General features: G+C 40.1%; 1 protein-coding gene across 1 annotated transcript; it reads right to left on the reverse strand.

The window, feature by feature from the left end:
- Positions 1-2,740: 2,740 nt before the first annotated feature.
- On the reverse strand, positions 2,741-15,246 carry LOC107035811 (microtubule-associated protein futsch). Its single transcript, XM_015253406.1, has 7 exons — positions 15,015-15,246; positions 14,097-14,164; positions 12,166-12,360; positions 11,744-11,938; positions 9,612-11,516; positions 6,010-9,037; positions 2,741-5,160 (listed from the first exon to the last, which is right to left on the reverse strand). Exons 1-7 carry the CDS (start codon positions 15,131-15,133, stop codon positions 3,645-3,647), a joined length of 7,026 nt encoding a protein of 2,341 aa, XP_015108892.1. The 5' UTR covers positions 15,134-15,246; the 3' UTR covers positions 2,741-3,644.
- Between the last annotated feature and the right edge of the window lie 89 nt (positions 15,247-15,335).

Here is a 15,335-nt window from a genome sequence, read left to right on the forward strand (position 1 = left end):
CCGTTTCGTTATTCATCCCTAATTGACACGCTTTTTCACAACTAGGGGAGGTTGGGGTAAAACGGACACTTTTGACTTTTTTAAAAATGTTGACAAAATTTAATAATTATTTTTTCAATACAAAGAACAATTCTTTCCCTTTGGGACGAGCCTGAACTGGGCTCAATTGATCAATTTGTTTCTGAGTTAAGATTAATTAAAAAAAAAGTCTGAAGTGTCCGTTTTACCCCACCCTCCCATATTTCAATTTTTGTGAAATAACAAAAAAAATTATATCTCAAAAAAATGATTTTAAAAAATCGAAAAAAAATAAAAATGGAATTTTCTTTTCCAATCACTGGTATATTTCCTGTTGTATTTGCACCACGGCACCTTATTTTTGAATTTTTTAATTTATTCCGCGAAATAATAGTCGATTGATTGTCGAAATTCGATAGAACAAAAAAAAGCACATAAATACTTTTCCGAATTAATTGAGTGGTGTCACGACCGAGGACTGAATGACCGATCAAGTCAACGACAAAGGATGGGCCAACGGATCCACGGGGGGAGGGGGAGGGGAGGGGGACTACTGTACCGATTTTTGGCGCAAACGTTGAAAATTTCGAACAAAGGAAAAACATCACGCTATCCGTTCCTCATTGTCGATTTTTTCCCATTTTTAGTTATTCAATGTTCCGACACGATGAGTGAATTCAATAAAAAAAAATTCGCGAAGAATAATCACAAAAAAAAGAGGAATCATTGCCTGGAAGGTCACGCCACATGAATCCGATCCGAAAAATCAGCCGACGCGAATAAAAAATTCCGAACACTTCACTGTAAACACTTTTAAATCACTGTTACCTTTCGTGGAATCCGGGGGAGGGCATTCCGACCTCGACGAGTACACTCTGGGCCTTCGATCGCTCCTGCAGTTCGCAAAGTCGAAAATGTTTCTCTAAACGTCCAGTCACCGTCGCGAACAATAGCGGAACGACGAGGGGGGCGACGAATTTAGGGAAACGGGGGCACTGTGGGTGGCTGTGATTGACGGAGGGTTTTCATTGGTTCGTACCGACTGAACGACCGTTAGAAAATTTAAAAAATAATGATTGATAATTCATTGATTCTTAATTAATTCATAAGTAATACTTGTCACTCAATAATTAATTAATAATCATTAATAATTATCAATTAATTTTGTAATTATTGTTATTATTAATTAATGATTAATTGACAATTGAAAATGATGACGAAGAAAAATGTGTTGAATAATAGAAACACTTGGGACGGGGGAATTGAGAAAACCGGCCGGCCGACATGACGCGGTGAACGAAATCGAATGAAAACCCGTGGAAAAATCCCAAATCGTTCACAATAAACATTTTCACATGATTTTCACTTTTTTTGAGTCGACACGAGTAAAAAATCGACGTTGACGAGCACTGGGACTTCAAGTGTTCACAATAATTCACAATCTCGAAAATCTCCCGAAGCGTCGAGCCGCGAGACACGGAGGACAGCCACCGAATGGCATTCCAAGCGAAAAATGGAGGGAAACGGGGGAACTGTCGGCGGCCGTGATTGGCGGAGGTTTTTTACTCGTTCGTAACATCCGAACGATGGTTAGAAAATAAAAAAAAATGATTTGATTTCCACAGGTTCCACGTAACAATCACTGCATAAAATTTTTTTTAATAATAAAATAAAACCAAAATGAAATTGAAAAAATAACTGAAAATTATTGAAAATAAATGATGAAGAAAAATTGTATTGAATAATGGGAACACTTGACGGGGGAATTGAGAAAACCGGCCGGCCGGCCGGCATGACGCGATGAACGAAATCGAATGAAAACCCGTGGAAAAATCCCAAATCGTCCACAATAAACATTTTCACATGATTTTCACTTCCTTTGGGCCGACACGAGTAAAAAATCGACGTTGACGAGCACTGGGACTTCAAGTGTTCACAATAATCCATGATCTCGAAAATCTCCCGAAGCATCGAGCCGCGAGACACGGAGGACAGCCACCGAATGGCATTCCAAGCGAAAACTGGAGGGAAACGGGGCAATATGGCGGGGTGGCGCTAGTGAGGCAAAAAATTGGTTAAAAAATTATAAATCATCTTCTCTCTTACCAACATTCATCTCTTTCGTCGATGATTTCAAAATATTCGTCAACTATAAAATTGTTGATAAAAAATATTTAAATTAAATCGACGAAACATTGAATTCACGACCGAAAAATTTTCATTTTTGCAATTGATAAATCCAAAGATATTTACTATTCAACGAAAACATATTGGCCATTAGTAATAGTAATTTTTATTCACAAAACTGAAACGGTGAAAACTCAAGGGAAAAAATAGAATGCAAAATGAATTCGCAGCATAAAAAGCTCGACTAAAATTATTAATAACGATTATAAATCATGGATTTAATAAATAAAAAAAGAATAAAGTCAAGGATGTGTTTATGTACTAGTTCATAATGGAATGGAGTTTGTGACGGCTTGAATTCAAGACTTTTCTCGCATGCTCAGTAGAAAAATAAACGTCCTGGCAGACAGTGCTCATTCCCTGGCGCAGCGATAAAATTTATATTTCTCTATTTCCCTTCTCCATTCATCAATTCCCTTCGTTAATATTTTGCTCAGACTGCTTCAAAAATAATAGTAATGTTCCCAGGAAAATCAACAAAAGGGAAATTTTTGATAATTTTAATTTTCTGAATAAAACTCACAGCTATCACACCACTAATATATATTTATCTTCAATCATATTTTGAGAAGTTTCTGATCTTCTCGATGAGAACAAGAATACAAAGACTGAATAACTTAAGATCTATGATTAACGTATAACATATTCAGTAATATATATATTTTTACCTTAATTAACAATAATCAGGTCCCACTGGCACCTTTTCCCGACCATCAAGCAGGCATAGGCTTTGTAACTTATCTCATATCTTTAATTTCCCGTAATATTTTTTAATATTGTTTTATAATAGAATTTTCAATATAAACAGTAGTTGTAGTGTTTCATCTCAACCGCTAGTTCTCACTTTTTAACAGACAGATACAACATTTTACGTCATCTGACATCACCTCAGCAACAAATACTCAGCACTTACTCTAATAAATAATTAAATATTTTACACTGTTCACAAGTAAAGGTAAAAAACGAAAGAAAACATTATTGTATTGATCTCTTGAACTGTTGAAGAAAACCAATCTAGAGAAATGTTCAGTGTAAATTTACTTACAAAATCATTCCAATTCCATTTAACTCTCCAGATAGATAAGAAAATTAGTTTTACCTTCAAAAAAACAAATGTTTCATCTATCTCTCGAATTAACAAAAGAAAAAGAATATTTGCAAGTGCTTTTTACTCTGGATTCACTGAAAATTCATCTAATTGTTCCCCATTTCCCCATTTTTTCCCCATTTTTTTTAGTAAGAATGAAAAAAACCTTATAAACACATAAGTTTTCTACTACAAACCAATTTTATAAACTAAATAATTATCTAAATAATTATATTTAATAATTATCTCTTTAATTAGGTAAAAACGGAATTTAAAAAAATAATCACCAGGTCTCTCTCATCCTAAACCAGGCAGTCTGCCGTATTCCCTTTTCTACTTCACTTATATTTCCTCACACACTAAACAACGACCTCAGCTCGTCGATCCCCAGCCCCGAGGCCCCTCCCTGAGTCCCCGAGAGTACATTCTCAGCAATCTGCAGTTTCCTCCTCTGCAGCTCAACAATCCTCTCCTCAATCGTATCCTGACAAATAAACTTATGAACAAAGACATCCCTAGTCTGCCCAATCCTGTAAATCCTGTCCTGCGCCTGGACCTCCAACTGTGGATTCCAGTGAACATCCACAATAATCACATGATTAGCACCAGTCAGATTCAGCCCCTGTCCCCCAGCCCTCAACGACAGCAGAAGAATCTTAGGTTTCAGCTTCGTGTTGAAGCACTCTACAATCCCATCCCTCGCAGAATCGTCAGTACTCCCAGTATAAAATTTAAACGAATCATCAGCAAACCCCATGTTCACCAAATGCTTCCCAATGAGCGTGAGATACTGCACCCAATCAGAGACAATAACCACCTTCTCCCCATTGTCCACGATCTCCTGGACCTTCTGCAGGACTGCCACCATCTTCGAGGACTTCCTCTCCTCCCTGAAGACAGGATTTCCAGAGCTCAGGAGACGATCGTCCTCAACGACCCTCTCGTCCACCCCGATCTCCCCATCGTCCTCCTCCTCATCCTCTGGGCTCACTTGATTCCGAATGAAATTATCAGTCTGCTCGATGACTTGCTGCAGGGGCGCAGGATTCTTCATCTCCTCCAGCTTAGCGTCCTTGAATTCACTCTTGTCCAGCATTTTCCAGATCAATGCTGGATGACAGCAGATCTGCCTCAGTCTCAGGATCAACGTGAGGATGTGGTGGTGCTCGATAATTCCTCTCCTGTTCAGGAACCTCCTTTGGGACTTTGACAATGTGTACGTTCTGTAGTCGTGCTGGAAGCTCATCCCCAACTCCCCAGTCCTCGACCTCTGCTCTCTCTGATGGAGGAACTGAATGAAGAGTGTCTTGGAGTGGGTCATGACTTTATCGTAGACCAGTCTCTCCTCCTGGACGAGGACAATATCGATCCTTCTGAGGGTCTTCAGGGGGAGTTGGGGGATCGATCCTGAGGCAAAGACCCCCTCCTTCATTCTCCTCAGCATCACGCACTGCATGACACAGAAGAGACGCTTTGTTCCTCGATTGTCGTTGCTGTCGATCAACCTGTTGAAGATCTGTTGATCGTTGAATGGCTCCAGATTCAGGAATCTCATGATGGGGTAGAGATCCCCGACTTTGTTGTGGACTGGGGTGCCTGTGAGGCACCAACGCTTGTCGGTGGTCAACTCAGCTATGCGAATTGATTTCAGAGATTTTGGGTTTCTGATCATGTGCGCCTCGTCCAGGACTACTCGCCTCCAGTGGACCTTGAAGAGGACTTGGTGGGAGGTCGTGTAGTTTCGGTTTAGGGTGTCGTAGGTCGTTATTACGACGTTCGATCCTGCGAGGATTTTGGGATTGGTCTCTTTGTCTTTGTGGTATGTTCGCGTATGACCGACGTCACTTTTAGAGTCGAATTCGTTGTACCTGGGGGAGATTGTGGGGAATTACTCGCCTAATTTGTTCCTTTCGATTTAAACAGTAAATGACTTTTCTGGAAATTGATTTAATTTTTTTCTATGATTGGGTGGAGAGAGGAGAGAGGGGGGGGGGCTAGAAAAAAGATTTCTCAATTTTTTTCAAATTTTTTCGACAGCTCATTTCGGAAATATGATTTTTTCTTTATTTTTTCGATTTTTTTAAATAACTGAGTTATGTTCAGCAGATTTTTATTTATGACGCATCAAAATTTTCCATTTTTTATCATCGATAAGAAATACCGAATTTTCAAAAAAAAAAATTTTAAACTTGAATTTTCAGAATCTTGCCACGTTTTATTTTTCTCAACGTATTTCATTCGATTACTTATTTATTATTATGTCAATTATTTTTACAAACAATTATTTCAGCGCCATTAAAATAACATTTTGCCCAGAATTATTATGTTCTAAACATTCGTTGTTTATAAATAAAGAATTGAAATTGTTTAAACTTTTGGAAATCCTTTTTTTAGGCATGAAATCGATTTTTGGTAAAATTCTGACTATGAATAAATTTGTTACGATTCCCAACGAATGATTTTTATGGCAATTGGTTTTATCATTTCATGAATTTCATCCCAAAGTGAACTGTCTAATTTTTTCCGATTTTTAAAATTTTTTCTAAATTCTAAGGACAACAAAGTTTAAATAATAAAATCAATATAAAATGTCCGGCAACTTAGGATCAAATGAAAGCTCTGATGTTCGACTACAAAAATAAAAAAGCATTTCACTGGAGAAAAAATAGCCAAAGTACTTGTATATCCTTTAAAAAAAAGTGCAAAACATTACATACCACTGAGTAACCAAACCTGCTGGACACACGACGAGTGTTCCCCCAAGAGGTCCATGCCTGCTAGAAGCCCCTCTAACCGGAGGATCTCGATTCAGTGACTCCATAACGAGAGCAATAGTGAGAATAGTCTTCCCCAGTCCCATATCATCCGCAAGGATCCCCCCAGCAGGTTTACAGGTCTCCCTCCACAGCATCCAGGGTAGAGCCTCCTTCTGATGATCCATCAGGGACACCAGCATCCCCTTAGGTGCCTCCATCCTCACCCCAGGCCCTGGTTTCGAGTTAATCTCCTTGTGCAACTTCTTGATTGTTCTTCTAGTGGCCTCTCCCTCCAGTTGCATTTCCCCTCCAGCTGGCTGGTCGTTCCTGGACTCCGGGAGGCAGGCCCTGAGGTAACTCTCATCTTGGGCTTGAAAGCGTTCTGAGACTTGAATCTTGCTCTTAACATTCTTCTTCTTAGGTTTCACGAATTTACTGGGGAACGAGTGCTTCGAACGTCCATCGTCCAGACTCTGATAATCCGAATCATCTGATATGTGCGAAGGGGGAGGATTGGAGCACGTCTCCAGGGAGGATTCACAGCCATCGGAATCTCCGTCGTTCTGGTCACGAATAAAATCAGATCGAATTTTGAATTTGGGGGTTTGACAACTGGAGAAAGCATGCCATGAGTCCTCGTCAGGAGGCTCGGGCTGAGCCCAGGAAGGACCTGGACGCGATGATGCCTCCGGAAGAGCCCTTGACATCACTGGAGAAGATTTACGAAGTTGGGAGATGTGAGTGAGCCCTGAAGTATCTTCATCACTTGTGAGAGGCTGACGAGAGGAATTCGAGATCTTGACTGGAGCTTCTGTATCTGAATGTTCGTCTCCAATAGGGGGTGGAGGGGGTGGAGCTATCCTCTCGTTTGCCTCTGGAAGGAGTTTGAAGGGCCTCTCGTTTTCTGGAAGCTTTGGAGGCGACGGAACGGGAGATGAAAGTGGCTTGGCCTCTAGATCAGAAGTTGAAGAAAATTGTTGGGGAATTTCTGGTTCCTGAACTGGTTCCTCTGATGTCTTTTTATTTTCACAGGGTTCTGGTTGGGTAATAACATCTGGAGACCCTAATTCTGGAGTCACTGGAAGAGGAGAAGCTGTCTCCATCGATTCATTCTCTTCTAGACCCAGAGGTGGAGTTGTCTCTGTGGGTTGACAAGCAGTTGGGAGGCTTTGAACTACTGAGGCTGTTGGGTTGATCACTGACGGCTCAAGAGTCTTCGGATTGGATTGGAGTCCCTGGGATCGGTCTAGGTTGGAATCAACTGGTGAAGCGTCAGCAGGAGCATTTGGGGTCCAGTGAGAGACTTGAGTCATTGGAAGCTCCAGTGGTTCTTCCTCATTTTCAGGGCCTTCCGGATATTTAGTTGGGAAAATTTTGGAACCCAGACCCTTCAATCCTGTGATATCTTCAGTCTTCTGAGGAGATTTCTTCTCAGAAGCTTCTCCAGGAGTTTTTGAAGTCCAATGAGGGACCTGAGTCTCAGGAATTTCTATCTCTTTATCTTCATCCCCAGGAGTTTCTGGAGTTTTTGCTGGAGAAATTTTGGAATTCAGACCCTTCAACCCTGGAAAATCTTCACTGATCTGAAACGATTTGTCCTCAAGAATTTCCATCTTCTTATCCTCGTCCCCAGGAGTTTTTGGAGTTTTGCCTGGAGAAAGGTTGGAATCGAGACCCTCCAACCCTATGAAATCTCCACTCTTCTGAAGAGATTTGTCCTCAGAAGCTTCTCCAAAATTATTTGGCAAGCAATGAGACACTTGAGTCCCAGGAATTTCCATGTCTTCGTTCTCATCCTCAGGAGTTTCTGGAGATTTCCCTGGGGAAATATCAGAGTCCAAATTTATGAACTCCTCGCTCTCCTGAGGAGAATCCTCTGCAGTTCCTGACGAGTTTCTTTCTGAATCTGAATCCTCAGACTTTGAAGACTCCTCCTGACTCTCTATTTTCTCAGAGTCTGTTGCGTCATTCTGAGCGGTGACTGAGGTGTCTGAAGTTCTAGGCGAAGTATTCAAATCACTTGAGGATGTGTGTCTCGAGGAAACGAGGCGTTCGGTTAAGAAAACTAGCTCTGAACCCGTCACAGGAGAGATCTTGCTCTTATAGACTTGTGGGGATGGTTGAGGTACAGAGTTGGTGATCCTGGGGGTCACTTCAGGTTTCTCCTTGCTCTCTGGGGTTTTCACTGGACTTAGAGGCTTCCTGAGTCCTTTCAAGGACTTCAAAAACTTCTCTGGCGACTTCACCACGGGTTTCTCGTTCGATTCCTCCAGGAACTCTGACAGATCCTCGATGGAAGCACTGAGATGAAACAGTTTCCTCTTTTTTTTCTGGCTTGAGGGTAGTTTTTTCTCAGACTTCCTCTCGACGTGGGGATCATTCTCGTCATCACTGGAGTTGTAGTTTCTTAACGACGACTTCTGTCTCTTCTGAGAGAGGGGAATGTTCTTGAAGACGTCATCAAACTTCATTTTCGGAGGGTTCCTGAGCCTCAGGACTTTCGAAGAGCTTTGAGGGGTCTTTTTCCTGGGAGGGGAGTCTGATTTCCTCGGGAACAAATTCATTCGAAATCTCTTCCTTGATATTTGGTTCGTATAGTTGTGGTCGTGGCTCGTTGGAGAATCTCCTGGAGTTTCTGGGGGGTCTGGGGGTCTCGTGGGGGACTCTTCAGGGTCTGATGAAGACTCAATCATGTTGTATGTTCTCGCTGGGGCCTCTGGTCTTCGGCTGCAGGGGCTGCTCCCTGCATGATCCGAGGGAATCGGTGGGGAATTTGATGGAGAGCCTGAAGACACTCCTGACGAGGTCTCGGACTCCTTGACCTTGACTACCATCCCAAGCTGCAGAGTGTCTGCTCTGCAACCAGATATATCCATGGGTTCGACCTCTTTATCACAGAGGGATAGATCCTGACGCGTCATGGGGGAAAATTTGACTGGAATGTTACTCCTGTCAACACCCATCAAACTTTGAACCCTGGGGAATCCTTCTGAAAAAAATAATAATTTCTTGATAGGAGAGAGTAGGGCAAAATGAAACAGTAAAAAAACGACTGTTTTACGCAATTCAAGGAAAACAAAATTTTTTTATTAATTTTTTTTTTCAATTCTTGGGAGGACTGATGAGAGCAATAATTTTCCATTCAGTCAAATAAAAAATTATTGAGAAGTATTGACGGAAAGATTTTGTCCATGGATCAATTGCAAAGAAAATGAAACAGCAAAATTCAAAATCCAGAGAGAGGTCCAGGGGGAGTCCCAGAGGGGGAAAAGGAGAATGTGATGGTGAATTTCAATCGAGTAATCCATTGACAAAATCTTCGCCCATCAAAACTCCTCAATAATTTTCATTCTGCTGAATGCAAAATTATTATTCTAATTAGTACTCCTAAGAATAAAAAAAAATGACAAAAAAAATGGATAAAAAAAATTTTTTTTTGGTTGAATTGCGTCAACAGTCGTTTTTTTGACTGTTTTATTTTGGTCCACTCTCCTCTAGGTGTAAAGTACCAATGAAGTAACTGAATCAGTAGAAGATCAAAATGAAAAAAAAAAATGTTTTACCTTCTGCAGTAACTTTCACACTCTCGACTGCGTGAATATTCGTGACAAGAATATTATTCCCCACAGTCTCTTCAGACTTCAGTACCTTGGCTGCTCTTTCAACAGCAACGTCATCCTCACATCCTTCCGATTTCTTCTTCTGTCCCTGGTTAACCCCAACGAAGATGTTCAACCCCGTGGATTCAGCGAGTGGACTTGTCTTCTCCAGGTCCTCAATCATGTCATCGAGCTCTAGAGTATCATCAGGACATTCGTCGCTAGTGGTCGACAGAGAGAGGGTCTCATCCGACTCACTGCCCTCTTCTTCTGGATTTTGTTCTCGAGAAGATTCTTTTGAGTCCTCTCCAGGTTCTTCAATTCCCTCGCCTAAATCCTCATCTTCTTCAGTGTCGTCTGCATCTCTAGAGACTGTGTCACCAGGAACTTTCTCATTGTAGCTGATGTCCTCCATGGTCTCATGATTTTTACCATTTTTAGTCACCTCTCCTGACATTTCTTCACTCGATATTTCCATTCTCTCGGTGAAATCCTCTCGCCTGCAATTATTTCCCTCCAGAGATTCAACCCCGTCATCCTCAATGATTTTACCATCGTCTTTCGAGATATTTCCAGAAATATTTCGAATACTCTCTTGGAGATTCTCGAGTGGTGTCAGTTGATCGCCGAAGGAACTGCTCCTGCTCGAGGTCTCCATCGGTTCCGGCTCCTCATCGGTATCGATTTCCTCCAGGTCCTGATCGGAATAATCGAAGTCTATGGAAATTGATTCGTCGTTTACCTCTGCCTCCGAGAGCTTCTTATCGAAGTCGAGGAGTTGGGACTCGGTGGCTATGTCCATGAAGGGATCTTCAGCGTCATAAATAGATTCGCTGCTTCTATCTCGTGGGGCGCGATCCTCAACAGCACCTGAAGGATTTATTCCTTCGAGAATTTCCGAGAAACTCATCTTCTCTCGGTGCTCAATTTGTTCAAAAACCCCTGACATTTCCTCTGGTCCAATTTCTCCTTCTGAATCTATCACTTCAGAATTTTCGATCACATTATCGTCCTCTTTTCTTTGAGACTCAATTTCGTCAGTCAAATTTTTGTCAGATTTATCTTCATCGTTTTGATTTTTACAAATGTCTTCAGGAATTTTTGGAATGTGTTCATTCCCCTCTTGATGCCCTCTCCCTTCGTCGCTATTTGCATTAAAAACCTCGTCAACCTCAGAAACTTTACAATTATCTCGATTAAAAAAGCTGGTAGAGTCGAACATTGACAGAATTTCGTTGAGATTTCCTTTCTCATCCAGTTTTTCGTTGAAATTGTCCTCCTCAACGAATCCCTCCCTCTCGTTTCCCGAAGAGCTTTCGCCCTCCGGCGAACTTTCTCGATTCTTTTCTCTCCTGTGAATTAAACTTCTGTTCTCGTCTGTAATCCTGAAGTCCTCGAGATCCTGAAGAGATTCCGAGCTGTTGAGAGACTTGAAACTAATGCTGCAGTCTGTGTTCTCAGCGTAGAATGACCTGTCCTCGCAAAAGGACTTCATCGAATCCAAGTCCATGTCTTCCTGGACTCGAGGGTTCTTCCACACGTGATCCATCGGTTTACGCTTTCTCTCACGGAGCTCGTGTGTGATTGGAGCCGCGGGGACTCTAGGGATCGACAATTCAGCCTCGAACTCGTCGAGTGTCTCCACTCTGCAGATCTCTGGCGAACGAACCATTTGTTTGCTTTTTTCTGGGGTGGAGTCCTCGGGGTAACTCAGTATTTCAGTTTTCAACTGTTGCTGGGGCTGTTGGGGACTATTCAGGGAGTGACGGTCCTCTTCGTCGTCCGACAATTCGACAAAGATTATTTGTGTGTAAACGTAATCGTCGATGTCGAGGGACTCCTCCGTGCATTCCCTTTTGATTGCGAATTCTTTTTCAAGAAACAAAATAATAGGACAAGACATTTAAAAGCCTAGGAATTCTCTCATTGAAATAATAAAACAATTGTTCATGATAAATAATTGTTGTTAATTAGGTGAATAATTGTTAATGATCGTTGTGATTTAAATCTGTAGAAATTAATAGAACTGACTTAATTTGAATCGATAATAAATTGAAGGAGAGGAGATATTTTGTATTTTCATTTTCATTTGGTACTTTCAAAGGAGGAGACTGTTTTGGGAGTGGAGTTGTCAGGGTAACTCAGTATTTCAGTTTTCAACTGTTGCTGGGGCTGTTGGGGACTATTCAGGGAATAATTGTCGTCCGACAACTCGACAAAAGTTATTTGTTTGTAAACGTAATCGTCGATGTCGAGGGACTCCTCCGTGCATTCCCTTTTGATTGCGAATTCTTTTTCAAGAAACAAAATAATAGGACAAGACATTTAAAAGCCTAGGAATTCTCTCATTGAAATAATAAAACAATTGTTCATGATAAATAATTGTTGTTAATTAGGTGAATAATTGTTAATGATCGTTGTGATTTAAATCTGTAGAAATTAATAGAACTGACTTAATTTGAATCGATAATAAATTGAAGGAGAGGAGATATTTTGTATTTTCATTTTCATTTGGTACTTTCAAAGGAGGAGACTGTTTTGGGAGTGGAGTTGTCAGGGTAACTCAGTATTTCAGTTTTCAACTGTTGCTGGGGCTGTTGGGGACTATTCAGGGAATAATTGTCGTCCGACAACTCGACAAAAGTTATTTGTTTGTAAACGTAATCGTCGATGTCGAGGGACTCCTCCGTGCATTCCCTTTTGATTGCGAATTCTTTTTCAAGAAACAAAATAATAGGACAAGACATTTAAAAGCCTAGGAATTCTCTCATTGAAATAATAAAACAATTGTGTATGATAAATAATTGTTAATTAATTGAATAATTGTTAAAAATCGATGCGATTTAAATCTGTAGAAATTAAAAGAACTGTCTTCATTTTCATTTTCGTTTCGTACTTTCAAAACAGAAGACTGTTTGAGAGAGTGAATAGTTCAAGAGACTCCGGGGGGAGAGGTCTGTACGCCAGGACTAGCATGAGTAAGGGACAAAAGGTCACTCTTGTTTTGGGGCAATAAAAGTCGCGCACGTACGGATTTGGGTGCACAATGCAGAGGGCAATAAAAGACAGTAAAATGCAGGAACACTGGAAATACTTGAATACGTGGTAACCATATGTTTTAATTTTACGCTGCTGGGAAATATTTTGGGTTTCGGGGGAAAAGGGGGAAAAATTCATGAATGAAACGAATAGTCAAAGAACGAACATAAAATTTTTGATGAAAATAATCCGAAAGAGAATGTTTTATAACACTTTCTAATAAATTTTATTTTGTACATTTGAAAGCCTCGGAATTAAAATCCTCTAAAATGATGGAACAACAATTGTTAATGATAAATTAATGTTATTAATTAATTAAATAATTGTTAATAATTGCTCAGCTTAAATTTACAGAAATCACTAGAACTGAATTAATTTGAATTAATAAGAAATTGAGCGAGAAGAAATTTTGGAAATCCCTGGGGGTCTCTACGCCACGACTAGCACGAGTGAGGGACAAAGGGTCACTCTTGTTTTGGGGGCAATAAAAATCCCCCACGAACGGATTCTAGTGCACAATGGAGAAAGCAATAAAATACAGTAAAATGAGGGAAAACTGGAAATACTTGAGTACCTGTAACCATGTGTTTTAGTTTTTGTAGTATTGGGGAAAATTTGGTTTTCGGCGGAGAAAGGGGAGAAATTCATGAATGAAACGAACGGCCAAAGAACAAACATGAAATTTTTAAGGAAAATTACTGAAAACTTTCCAACAATTTTTGATAAACCGTATTCTGTACAGTTTGAAGCCTCGGAATTTTCTCATTAAAATAATAACCATTTTTAATAATAATTAATTATTGAAACGGAAATTCATGAACGAAACGAATGGTCAATGAACAAATATGAAAATTTTCATGAAAATTATGGAATATTTTGTAACAATTCTTTATAAACTGCAGATTTATCTTTTGTTTTGATCAAGATCGAATGTCTTTCGCTCGGGGAACGCTAAATATTGGGGGAAAATTCTCGGTAAAACGACGTTTAAATATCGAAAGAAAATAACGAGACGGTTAATCCTCCGATCCTCGCGTGGGGTGTTTTTTTCTCTCTTGCTCACGGCAAAAACAGAGATTTCCCCTGTTCACCAAGCTATGGAGATTGTTTGAAAATCTCTGAGCCGAATGATTCATACGAAAAGGAATTTTAGGATGCTGTGATGCCAAAAATTAATTATAAAACAAAAAAAATAGAAAAAAAAGTTTAAAACGTTAAAAAAACACGTGATGCATCAGTGAAATGCCCCAAAAGAAAAATTCCCGCGATTCTTCGGTGACAAACAGAAAAAAATATTCCGCAACTCCACAAAAATAACCAATAAAACTAAAAATTAATCACTCTTAAAATCCATCACAAAAAATAACACCGAAGATTGAATGAATGGAGACAAAAAACTTTGAAACTCACCAGAAAGGTTTCTTCCGTCGGCGCCGCACTCGACCTCAGTGACTGGTGTGTCACCACTTCTCGAAATTCTGTAATAAAAAACGCGAAGAAAAGCTTTTAATAATCTATCTCAACACAACCCCTCGCCAATTCCCCTATTTCTTGGTCATTCAATTCTAAATTGAACAATAACTTCCTTCCTTAGGGTCGAGAAGTTAAAAATTCCCCGAAAATTCCCAAAAAATCCTGATCAAAGTGAACTTACATCTGGAGACGTGAGTGACCAACTGACCGTCATGAAAAAGAAATAACGATTACAACTTAATTCTATTAAAAAGTTTTCCGATCGAACCCTTGAAAAATGACCTAAAAATGATCGAAATAAAACTGACGGTCATTCCACATCTCTACTTACTAGAGATGTGCAATCCATTACTTTTATCTCCTGTTATAAGTTACTCGTAACTTGTTTTTTGTCAACTGAAATGAAAAATAAGAGTTCAATAACGAGAAGACTGAAACGAGGTAAAGTGGTGGAGTCAAATGGCTATAATGAAATCAAAATTAAACATCCCATTTAATAAAATATTTTCTAAAACATTAATGATAAAAAAACATAATTTATTGGAGTGTTAGTGTAGTGCAGATGTAAAACTGAAATAGTGGCATCAAGGAAATAAAGTATTCTATTATTCTATTCTATTCTATTTAAAAAAAAACATTTTATAAAAGTTGGAGAATCTCCTGTCACCTCCTGACTGGGAGTTTCCATTGTGAATCATCATCATTCGAACATTCTTTGGTTTCAGCCGGCTGAGATAGAAATTTACAAAAAATACCGAATACTCTGCCATGTCGACACTCATTACTTTCGCGATTCGGAAATAACGGATTAAAAGTAACGACTATTTCCTGCGACCGTACATTCTTACTACTTACATCGTCCCCTCGTCTTCGTCGGAAAACTGAGTGCCCTCGTGCCTGATTCCTCGCCAGGAAGGCCTCTCCTCGTCGTCCGAATCCACTGATACCGCATGAGAATTGCCGATTTTCTCCATATTCACAACACTGTTTATTATTCACCACTGATAATTTAGTCCGACACACGCGGGGCAGCTCTATTGAAGAGACGCATGAAGCACCATTAATATCTTCAGAAAACACTGGAGGAACTGATTCCGTTCAACTGAACAATACGACCGGCCGGCACTTTGTTTTGAACAGGATCACGCAGGCTTTCCCCCTCTGCGCCCCATCGAA

The sequence above is a fragment of the Diachasma alloeum genome, unplaced genomic scaffold (assembly GCF_001412515.2).
Source record: "Diachasma alloeum isolate Michigan unplaced genomic scaffold, Dall2.0 Dall_scaffold_00201, whole genome shotgun sequence".
Lineage (NCBI taxonomy): Eukaryota > Metazoa > Arthropoda > Insecta > Hymenoptera > Braconidae > Diachasma > Diachasma alloeum.